We start from the raw sequence: 11,065 nt of genomic DNA, 5'->3' as shown, positions 1-11,065 counted from the left end.
ACGCCTGACGGCAAAACAGCGAAATGAATCTTTATTGTTAAATATATATATATACAGGAATTTTGTGTGTGTGTGTTTTAATCTCATCTAACCATCAATACATATTTTCTAATGTTTTTTATGATTTTTAGTTAAGTTTTCGCTTCCAGGAAAGGTGTACATGTATCTATATATAGTACTTGGATTTTAACTCGCCTTTGAAATATACTTAGTACACTGTACAAAGAACACATGTATATGCCCACATCATGTTCTTATATAATAACCTGTTCAATATGAGCAAAAATTCAAGGAGTGGGACAGTCTGGTGTTTACATGTATATATATTTGTAACCCCCCCCCCCCCCCCCCCGCACCTACAGGAGGAGATTAATTCAACTCCCAACCATATATGTTTTATGTACATTTTTCATATATCAGTAAATTTAATCCTTGTACACATTTATAGACAGTGGGGTCGCTATAAAAGGATATTAAAGGGACAATTCAATCTAAGACAACATTAAAATTTGTACATATATCGGGGAAAAAACCGGTTCTAATGGAATTTAGATCAGTCGGTTTTACTGTGATATGCTCGAAAAGCCCATGGTGGTGAAATGTGTGTGAAACTTTCAAACTCGCTCGCTGTCCGCCATTACACATTGTGGTCGAACATCTTGTATGCCGAACCCTGTCCCTTGCTCGTAGAGTAATGCAACTTTTGTCTAGAACTGCTCAAATCGCTCTGACAGTAGTGGTTTACCTTATTAGATGAATTGTCTTGCCTAAGAATCATTTTATTACCTCCACAGTGGTTATATAGTTCATTTGTTTAACGTGCGTGACTTTGGCTCGGGAATGGGTACAGAGTACATACTGTACCTGCTTTATCGCATTGATCAACGATTTGTAGTTATAACGGTATCAATTAAAATACTTAAAAAAACGTGGAATTTGATAATATATTGAGTTAAATGTTTCATAAGAAATGTAGAACAATACATTTATGCCATATTTTTTCTTCTTGGTTATGTTCAAGAATTAGCCTGAGTGAATTATCCCTTTAACGAATACGCAAATTGGCCAGATTAGCGTGTGAGCGCCGAAGGCGCGAGATTTTAGTGTTTTAGGTGTCTGAGGGTGATCCCCGGAAAAAATGCAGTAATTTAGAATGGCTGAGATGAGTTTTACAATGTATTTTGATGATTTTGCGAGCGCCCGAAAGCGCGGGATTTTGGTGTTTGGGGGGTCCGGGCCTCCTCTAGGAAAAATATTACGATTCAGAATAGCTTAAATGAGTTTTGATGAATTTGTGAGTGCCCGAAAGCGCGAGATTTTGGTGTTTGGGGGGTCCGGGTGTCTACCCCGGAAAAAAAATTACAGTTTAGAATGGCTGAGATGAGTTTTACGACGTATTTTAATGATTATAAAGCGTTCTTAACATGGTAATTTTTCTATTTAAAGCTGCTTGCATTTAGAAATGATAATTGTGTCGTCAAAACATTATGCAACCCTACTCGATCTGAATACACCGGCTTCACACCATCGGCACATGGTTGTGTAACATAAAAAATGAATTAATATTGTCTCGCTAAGACATAAACAAATTGATCTTTTAAGAGAGTTTTTTTAGGTAGTACATAAAATCCTGTGTATTGAATTTTGACTAGGCCTATTTAAGGTTTGACATTATGTGCTTGAACGTTTTAGGAAATACGCCGCGCAGCGGAAAATTTTCTAGAATGAAGTACGAAAAATGTGCAGGAGGACCCTTTTTTCTTTCAAATAAACATTTTTAAAAAATTTCAGTCGGCGAAAATGGGGGGGGGGGGGGGGACAAGTTTGCGCCCCCCCCCCCCCCCCGTCCGGGGGAACGGTGGAGGGGGGGGGGAGTTGCCCCACTTTGCCCCCCCCCCGCTTCCTACGCCCCTGATATATATTAATATAGTTTTTCACATTGGAGATCCGAGTTCGTTTCCTGGTCAAGGCATTCGACAGGAATGATATATATTTCACCATGTTCTTCTGCATCTTTATTTAATTAGACACGAAAAAGGTCATTAAGATCACAAGAGAATAAACACCATATTGTCCATAATTTATCGCCATCAACTTGAGACATAAATATAGAGAGATGAAAATAAAGTTATAATGATAGTAACCCCTAGTATATCGAGGATGGTACATATACATGTTAACATATACCGTCCTCGATACATGCATGTATCATTTAAAATTATTTAAAGTTAGTTTAAGGAAATAAATGTAGAAGGTATATAACGTTAAATTGGAATTAGTCCGCTAAACCTGCCTGTATTGTTAGTGTTTTTTTCTTTTTTTTCTTTTAATATATATATAATATAATATTATCTATAGAATCAATCAAATCTTTTGAATGAAGCCAAACATATTGATCACATCTAGTTCCACAAAAAATGACTTTTCAATGGCGAAGGGATGCCGGCCCAATTTGTACATTTGTTATTTACAGAATGATGTATTTCTTTGCCTGACCGTCATTCTTGCGATATTTCATAACGATACCTGCACCGATGGTAGATTGGGGAAAAGGTTAAATTGTAGACTATATACATTGCATCTCTGGTAGGACTAAGCATACTAGGACACAGGGACCTGGCACGAATTTCTAACCAACTGTAAAATTAATTTGAATTTCGTGTCGAGTCCCTGTGATACACGATAAAATAAGCCATCAAATTAAAGCTACCAGGGCTGCACTGTAAGTTCTATGTAACATTCTAAACGTTTAACATTGTGACACTCGGACTAGATGACAGACAAACTGAGACCACATGGATGTTTCTATGACACAGAATTAAAAAAAAAAAAAAAAACGTTTTATAATTACCGGTAGCAGCAGTACAAAGCACAACACTTTAGTCGACGACTTCAAGACACACATCCATATACAGTCCTTAAAGCCTTCACAAAAAAATATTCTACACCTTTTTATCCTTTTAATTAGGCCAAAAACAATATATACGTGTGTCTGTTTAGGGTTACATTGGCAAAAAAAAGTAGTGGTGGTATTAGGCAGGGAGAATTTTTTAGTGCCTTTCACTCTAACCGGAGTCTGAGATCGAAAACCCGATTTTTATTTTTTTCGTAGAAAAGTTGATAAAATAGGGTCGAGGGTAAAAAATTAGGGTCGGTCGGATTTTGTTGGTCTTATCTTTCACTTTCAGGCGCTGTACTGTATATAACATGTCAATGAACCCTTAGATTAGATCACAAATCTTCATCATTGACGGCCTGATGATGAAGAAGAAAAATAGTCTGACCCTTGATGAACCCCATGAAAGGGACGAGACAGGTCCCTTGCGGTTGGAACAGGTTCTTTTAAAACTCGCACCTAGTCGCTAGTAAATTTTGTCCAATCAGAAGTGTTGAAACTTAATTCGTAGTCAAGGTCTTTTGTGCGTTTGCAACGAACGTCACTTCCTTCATAAGCAACAACTGACAGCGATGTTGTTAGAGATTGGCCGAAACTGGAGTGTTGGTTGACAGGAGTTGTCCATGGCCAATTTATTGGGTAAGGTATCCCCGATTACCGATTTTCTCTAGTTTTGCATGTATCTTTAAGAAACATTTTACAAGGAATGCAATGTTTTAGCAGTAAAAACGATGCATACTTAACCTACTTGTTGCATTCCTCCGTCGCGAGCTGTCCGAATATTTGACACCCCAGGGCTAATTAATTACTCGGGGTCACTTCTGAGGACTGCCATTTCTACAATATCTCCTCATATTTCCCATACTGACCGATTTCGTTGGAAAAGGCTGTGTACGACTGCAAATGAATTTAATATTTTCATTAACTGTATTGGTGATTTCACATTACACTCGAGGCCATGATATCCGTCCTCAACGTTAGTAGCTAGGTCACTTCGCCCCTAATTATTATGATAATGATTAATTTAGGAAGGCCTACATTTAGTCTATTGCATTAAAGCAAGTTGAAATAAAACAGCAAGTTGCCTATTTTACAAAAAAACACTTGACTATTTGTGTGACACGAATATGGTGTTTTTGAACCTTTTGCCTTAAACAGGTTAACAATTAAACTTTAAAGTAGACCAAATCACTTTAGATGAATACCCACCACGACCAGGATGGCTGCATTTTAACCACATTTACGAAGGAGTTTGTTCTGTCTCTCAAATGATTGTATCAATAAACAACAACAAAAAAGAAAACGAGCTCATTTTAAGGGCGAAGGGTAGGAAGTGCAAAGCACTTCTAAGGTAACAGATACACGAAAATATAAGAAAAAACACAATCTTCAAAATTCAATCCTACACACTGATAGCTTCAGTTTGCGGCGGCCATTTTTTCATACATATGGGGAGGTTGTGCGTTGCTCTGGTACTGCTCTCCCCAGTAAATATATATTTAACTAATGCAAATGCATATAACAGGAGTAATTAAACATTTTTTTTATTATTTTTGAAATAATAATAATAACACTTTGAAAATAAAAAGCTATAGAATGCAGTCAAAATATTCACCAAGGCGAAGATGAGCACAAGGAATTATGACGTCACATAGCGTCAACAAATGGCGCAAAATCATAGGATTCGCATACGCGGCACTCCAGGCCTTGAATGGACACAGAGATATCCAAATCTTTGAGTTCATTTATTTGAGTTTATGCTAGACAATTGTTACATCATATACTTCTATAGTTTAAAGTGCGTCCTTTTATTTCTAAATTATGTCTTCTACATGAAATAGAATATAAGATAAACAAGTAGAGCTTCACTCTTCCTATGCCATGCATGATTCATATTAAAACATCTGGCTGTGCCCTTTAAGGCCTTGCCTTCAGTCATATTATATTTAAGAGACAGATGATTCGATCTAGCCTTGATGTAGAACAAATATACGTATCCGGCCTATATAGCTACTATACCTTTCGGCCGTGTACAAATTGGTCCCTATGTGTCGTAGTGGAGCACTGCCTCAGAAAATCACTTGGGCATAGTTTTCAATACTTTTTTGTAGGTTTCCAAGTATTTTATGCGTATACATGCATTTACATATTATTTTGTCCAAAACAAACATAACTACCATTCTTAATATCTACCGTACTGCTCACAAGATGTCAAATTCACAATTTGTGGACTTGCCGTATAAATTCCCTTCAGAAAGACCTTCATATATATTATGTAAAAAAATAATGCCTCGATGAGAATTTAACATTTTTTGTGGTTCAGTTTAATTGCCTAGTAGGTTAGCGATATCAAACAAGTACGATAAAAATGCAAACAAACGTTTTATAATTGTTTGCATAATCATTACTTTGCTCCATTAGCAGTAATAGGCACCAATTGTAGCTCTAAAGACGACACCATTTTCTGTCAAAAAGTCTTTTGAGCTACAATATTGCAGCTAGCCTTGATAATGCTCCACTGCCAACAGAGCATAAATGATACTCATCATTTGAACAATATTTGGTGTTTAATCATGTATATATTTATATAGATGTCTAATTAACATCAATAAAAAAAAATTAAAAAAAAAATATATTTTTTTCTTTTGGTGCATGCACGATGCCACAAACAGTACTTCATTCTTCATAAGACAAAGTGCCATTGAATTTTTTTAAGGATGGAATTAATTATTTTTTATATATTTATCTTAAAGTTAAATTAGAAGCTCAAGCTTTCCAATGATGGTTATTGTGTAAAGTAAGTAACTTTTGTAATTGAAAAAAACAATTAATTGTCTGCTTCTGTTTTTGATAGGGAAAAATTACCATTTGTCAGCGTTGCTGCATCTTTAATGTTTACTTGAATAGTGTAAATACAGTTGATAATACATTTTGTATAAGCACCAGGTAGTAATATTACTTATTAATTTTGTTTGTAGGAAGCAGTGACAAGTTTGACTGATTAAGTATGACATCTCAAGTCACTCCCATGGAAACCACAACCATGGCTGCTCCTACCAGAGACCCATCGGCCATCATAGATACTGCAGCACACATTCAGGAAACTATGGCAGCCCTGGATGAGAACCAGCCATTCTACACAAAACAGGGCGAAAACTTCATGTGTAACCTGTGCGACAAGTCCTTCAACTATAAAAATGGCTTGATTAGGCATTTACGTCTGACACATGGAAAAGAGAAACCATTTGAATGCAACATTTGCCATAGAAGATTTGGATATAAGAACATATTGATGGAACATCAGAATATTCACTTTGGTATAAAGCCTTATGCTTGTAATCTTTGTGACAAACGTTTTGCAGCAAGATCAAATTTGGTTCAGCACAAGTTGGTACATAGAAAGCCGTTTTCTTGTACAATTTGTACAAAGCGGTTTGACAAGCCTGAACAGCTGCAGCGCCATCTGCTTGGTCACCCCGGTGGAGTGCTGAGTTGTAACCTATGTTCCTTCTCCACCACGAACCAGCTATCACTGAATGACCACATACAGAAGAATCACCCTCCCCAGGTCATGAACACCAAAGACAAACATTCCTCAAACCCTAATGGGTCAGCAGTTGATAATTCAGGATTTAACCAGCAGAAAGGTACCTTACCTCAATTTGGTGTTGCCTTTAACTTCTCCAAAATGAAATCACCGACTCAGCAAATACAGACTCCATCTCCGAGCCATTCTGGAAGCAGCAGTCCTATGGTGTCTTCAACCCCAGGTAATGATATGAGTGCAGACAGTATTCGCCGAATTGACAGTATTTGTGCTAATTTGGCATCACGCAATCCATCCGGTCCATCTCAGGGAGAGCTCACTGGGCTTACCCATGGTACTCACATAAAACAAGAGCCTCAGTCGCCCTGTTCAGACTCTGCAGATTCTGCCCATTTCATGAACCCTGGCATGAGTTCTCCATTTGGTCACAACATGAGTATGCATCACCTGAACCAGCAGCGTATGCACATGGGAGGTTACTCTAGTGCAGGTCACTATGGTTCTAGTGGTGGCAGTCATCGCGGCCGAAGTCATAGTGCCGATAACGCTGTTTTAGCTTCTGCAGTCATTAATGTAGAATCCACACAGCCTGGGTCAGCGCGACACAATGCTGGACAGACGAAAGAGGCAGCAGATTCTACTAGTAATGTATCAGAGGTGCTCTCTATGCTACAGAATCTAGCTCGTCGTTCTGAGGAAGAAGGACCTGGAAAATTTCCACAAATTTCCATCACAATCAGTCATCCAAAAAACAATGCTGATAAAGCTACGCAGTTTACGCAGCATAACCCAAGCGCGCCTAATCTTCAAGACACCCTTGCTTATTATGAGGCCCAAGGAAAGATATACAGGTGCCAGCACTGCCGAATTCTTTTTGAGGAACGTGGATTGTATTTTCTGCATGTTGCTCTTCATGGTTCTCCCAACCCATGGGAGTGCAGTATCTGTCACACTGTATTTGCTGACAGAAATGATTTCCATCTTCACTTAATTAATCAGCAGCATTGTCATGGTACTGCATGATACCAGTGCAAGGTCAGCTCACAGGGGTATGGCAGGTTTTTCAGATAGAAAATAATATACAATGTACTTTGTACATTATGTTTATGGTTCAAAATGTATCAAATACCTGTGGTCAGTTTAAAAGTGTTATGCCTATTACATTTATATTTATATGTACCTATTGTTTTGCTTGCATTTATTACATTTTATCTCGTATAACCAGCTTGTTAAATGGCTTGATTTAACTTTAATTATATGCCAGTTTCAATGATTTACACATGTAGTGTAGGCTCATTACAAGATATAATTATCTGATCATAATTTATGGTTGGATGGTTATAAAATGTTTTAACTTCCATGCTATCATGTGTGTTTTCTTGTGGTCATTGTCATTAAACTACCCGTACCATGATTTATTTATCAAAATTTGCTACAGAAAATAATTTTTGTATCTCGCAAAGTTTTATTAGTATTAAGTGTGTAAGTAAACAAAAACGTGATTGTCTAAATAGGTGTTGGAAGGCCTGTATTAATACTTCCTTCATGGTGCAGAGTTACTTGCCCTTGTTTACAAGTACAGTTGTACATATTAATTAAGTGACCATGGTGAGAATTGGTGGGAGGAAGATATTTTTATGTTACTCACACAAGGAATAATGTTGGGTAAAATCTTAAAACTGATAAAAATTAAATAATATTTCAATATCTGTGTACAAGTTGAGATATACATGTATCTGTATTATGCTAAAATGTGACGAATTTCAAAATAAGAGTTGTTTGAAGGCCCCATATATACCACTTGCTATGATTTTATTAACAGACACATTGTTAAACACAAATTATTATCTGTTGATATTGATATATTTAATACTGATATTTAAGTATAATTTATAACTACTGTACAAAATGTGAATGTTCCATTTTTATATATACATTTATATAATTTTTTTTTCATTTTTCATACAAGATGCTATTTTGAATAAACTCTTCCCTGATACATGTTCCAATTCTCTTATAGGTATCTTCTTTGTGCAATATCATTTATTATTCGTTGATTATGATATAGATCTTGATCTATTTGCTTGCTTACATATATTTCCTTAAACGCAAAATATCAATTATGTGCTGTATTTTATACCATTACAATACTTTTATATAATTTTGTCTTTTTCTGCAACAACAAACTAATAAGTACTGGGTTTTAAAATCATGTGTATGTATATATAGTGAAAAATGTGTTATAAGAAAAGTAACAATAACACTGACATGAAGAGTCAGCATGATTTGGCTAAAGTGCTAACAGATGTGTGGTTGTTATTGTTATTTTTCTTAGAATATATACTTTGTATTAAGATGTATCTTGTAATTCAGAAATTGTGAAAATATATTTATTTGTTGCAAACAGATGAATACCTGAAAAGATGATCAGAGCCTATGATTTTTTTTTCATTTCAGTTTTTAGGACTAAAAGACAATAAATAGTAATCTGTTTAGATAAAGGATATGCATTTTAATTTATAAATTGGAAAAAAAGTCTTTTGTTATTAGTTATTACTAAACAATTGTCTTCAGGTTGGAAACTGTGGTCTATGTAAGGTATTATGTAGGGATTGCCTCCCCTTGTACATATATGCAGCTGGGTTCATTAGAAAATCGTTTTTGTTAAAACCCAAACTACTGTACGAGCAATTTTTAAGCATCTCTTGGATTTTTTATGAGTGAGTACAATGTCCTTTAAAATATTTTTCAGATAAATTGTGATAAAGTTCTTGGCTGTTTGTTTTATACTGAACACAACAGTTTTATCAAAATTCTTAGAAAGCCTTTTCAGTCTGAACTACCAATTTTAAGTCTGTTATATAATGTTTCAATATGTACTGATCTCTCTAGAGATTGAAAGCTAGTTTAACTAAATGGTTAGAGCAACAGCTAAGTTAAAAGGTCTTGGGTTCAACTCTGTACCAAGTCATGTTATAGATTCCAGTATTGAGGCTCTGTACCAAGTCGTGTTATAGATTCCAGTATTGAGGCTCTGTACCAAGTCGTGTTATAGATTCCAGTATTGAGGCTCTGTACCAAGTCGTGTTATAGATTCCAGTATTGAGGCTCTGTACCAAGTCGTGTTATAGATTCCATTATTGAGGCTCTGTACCAAGTCGTGTAATAGATTCCAGTATTGAGGCTCTGTACCAAGTTGTGTTATACTATCAGATAGTGGGTGGTAAAATACTATATCTTACTTATTCATATTTTGTTGGTAATCACAGGTTAGGAGTTATATTTTAGTGGTAAAATTATTCATGTGGTATTGATGTATTTCATTGCAATTGGTTATCTTTTTCTTTTGCTTTCTGTGGCAACAGAAATGCCATGCACAGAAATCTTTTGAAGTTTGGCTGCACCAATTGAGTGGAAAATGATCATAGCTTTTAAATTATGTTTTAACTAAGGTTATACTGTAATTATTCAGGTATGAATACTTATTAATTTAAACTATTTGTTTTATTAAATGATGAACTATATGTGCCCTTGATAGGAGTACTTTTACAAAAAAATTCTTTCTGCCAAAATCCTGGCATGATTAGGGTTGTATATGATATGTTGCATACCTAAATAAATTATCTGAAATTTTAAAGATTTTTACTCTATTAGCCATCCACACATGCTAGTCTTACATATGTTACCAGTATATATTGTGATGAAATATGTATCAAATTGATTATTTATTATAATATTAGTTTGTACTATAAGTAATTGATTAAGATATAAATATTAAAGTATAATATATGATATTTAACCTATTATATACTAATGAATAAGTGATACAAGTTTACAGATTTTATATTTTTACATACCATTGGGGTTTTGCATGGATTTTTAACCACGGCGTATTTGACATGATGTGGGTTGGACTTTGTGCATAGCCCCAGTGATACACCCAATGTGGAGTGTTACTATAGAGAACTATTAAAATATTAGACAGCAAAGCAATATTTTAGTTTCTAATTTTTCTGCTGTAGTGTTATGCTGGATTTGAATGGTTTTATATTTGGTTTACAACATCACTAACCTTTCAGCCTTGGTCTTGGGACAGATGCTGGTCCAAACAAAATAGTTGGCATATATACCTAAACGTTCACAGATATGCAGGTCCCAACAAATCAATCAGCATAGAGGCCTAAAGCTAAACGTTCACAGAGGTGCAGTTCCCAACAAAACAATACGTCTAAACGTTCAGAGGTGCAGGTCCAAACAAAACAATTGGCATAGAGGCCTAAACGTTCACAGAGGTGCTGGTCGCAACAAAACAATGGGCATAGAGGTCTAAACGTTCACAGAGGTGCAGGTCCCAACAAAACAATGGGCATAGAGGTCTAAACGTTCACAGAGGTGCTGGTCGCAACAAAACAATACGTCTAAACGTTCAGAGGTGCAGGTCCAAACAAAACAATTGGCATAGAGGCCTAAACGTTCACAGAGGTGCAGGTCCCAATAAAACAATGGGCATAGAGGTCTAAACGTTCACAGAGGTGCTGGTCGCAACAAAACAATGGGCATAGAGGTCAAAAAGTTCACAGAGGTGCAGGTCCCAATTAAACAATGGGCATATAGGTCTAAAC

At 35.8% G+C, this 11,065-nt stretch overlaps 1 protein-coding gene across 1 annotated transcript; it reads left to right on the top strand.

The window, feature by feature from the left end:
• The first annotated feature begins 3,389 nt into the window (after positions 1 to 3,389).
• Positions 3,390 to 10,430, top strand: LOC138322222 (zinc finger protein 271-like). Its single transcript, XM_069266269.1, has 2 exons — positions 3,390 to 3,535; positions 5,875 to 10,430. Exon 2 carries the CDS (start codon positions 5,904 to 5,906, stop codon positions 7,464 to 7,466), a length of 1,563 nt encoding a protein of 520 aa, XP_069122370.1. The 5' UTR covers positions 3,390 to 3,535; positions 5,875 to 5,903; the 3' UTR covers positions 7,467 to 10,430.
• Positions 10,431 to 11,065: the final 635 nt, after the last annotated feature.

This window comes from Argopecten irradians, chromosome 1 (genome assembly GCF_041381155.1).
Source record: "Argopecten irradians isolate NY chromosome 1, Ai_NY, whole genome shotgun sequence".
Lineage (NCBI taxonomy): Eukaryota > Metazoa > Mollusca > Bivalvia > Pectinida > Pectinidae > Argopecten > Argopecten irradians.
Note: the sequence above shows the minus strand (reverse complement) of the source record. Positions and strands in the feature narration are given on the sequence as shown.

Bases quoted from the DNA above. Each gene is read 5' to 3' on its own strand.
- LOC138322222 (XM_069266269.1), top strand. From the start codon at position 5,904: ATGACATCTCAAGTCACTCCCATGGAAACCACAACCATGGCTGCTCCT.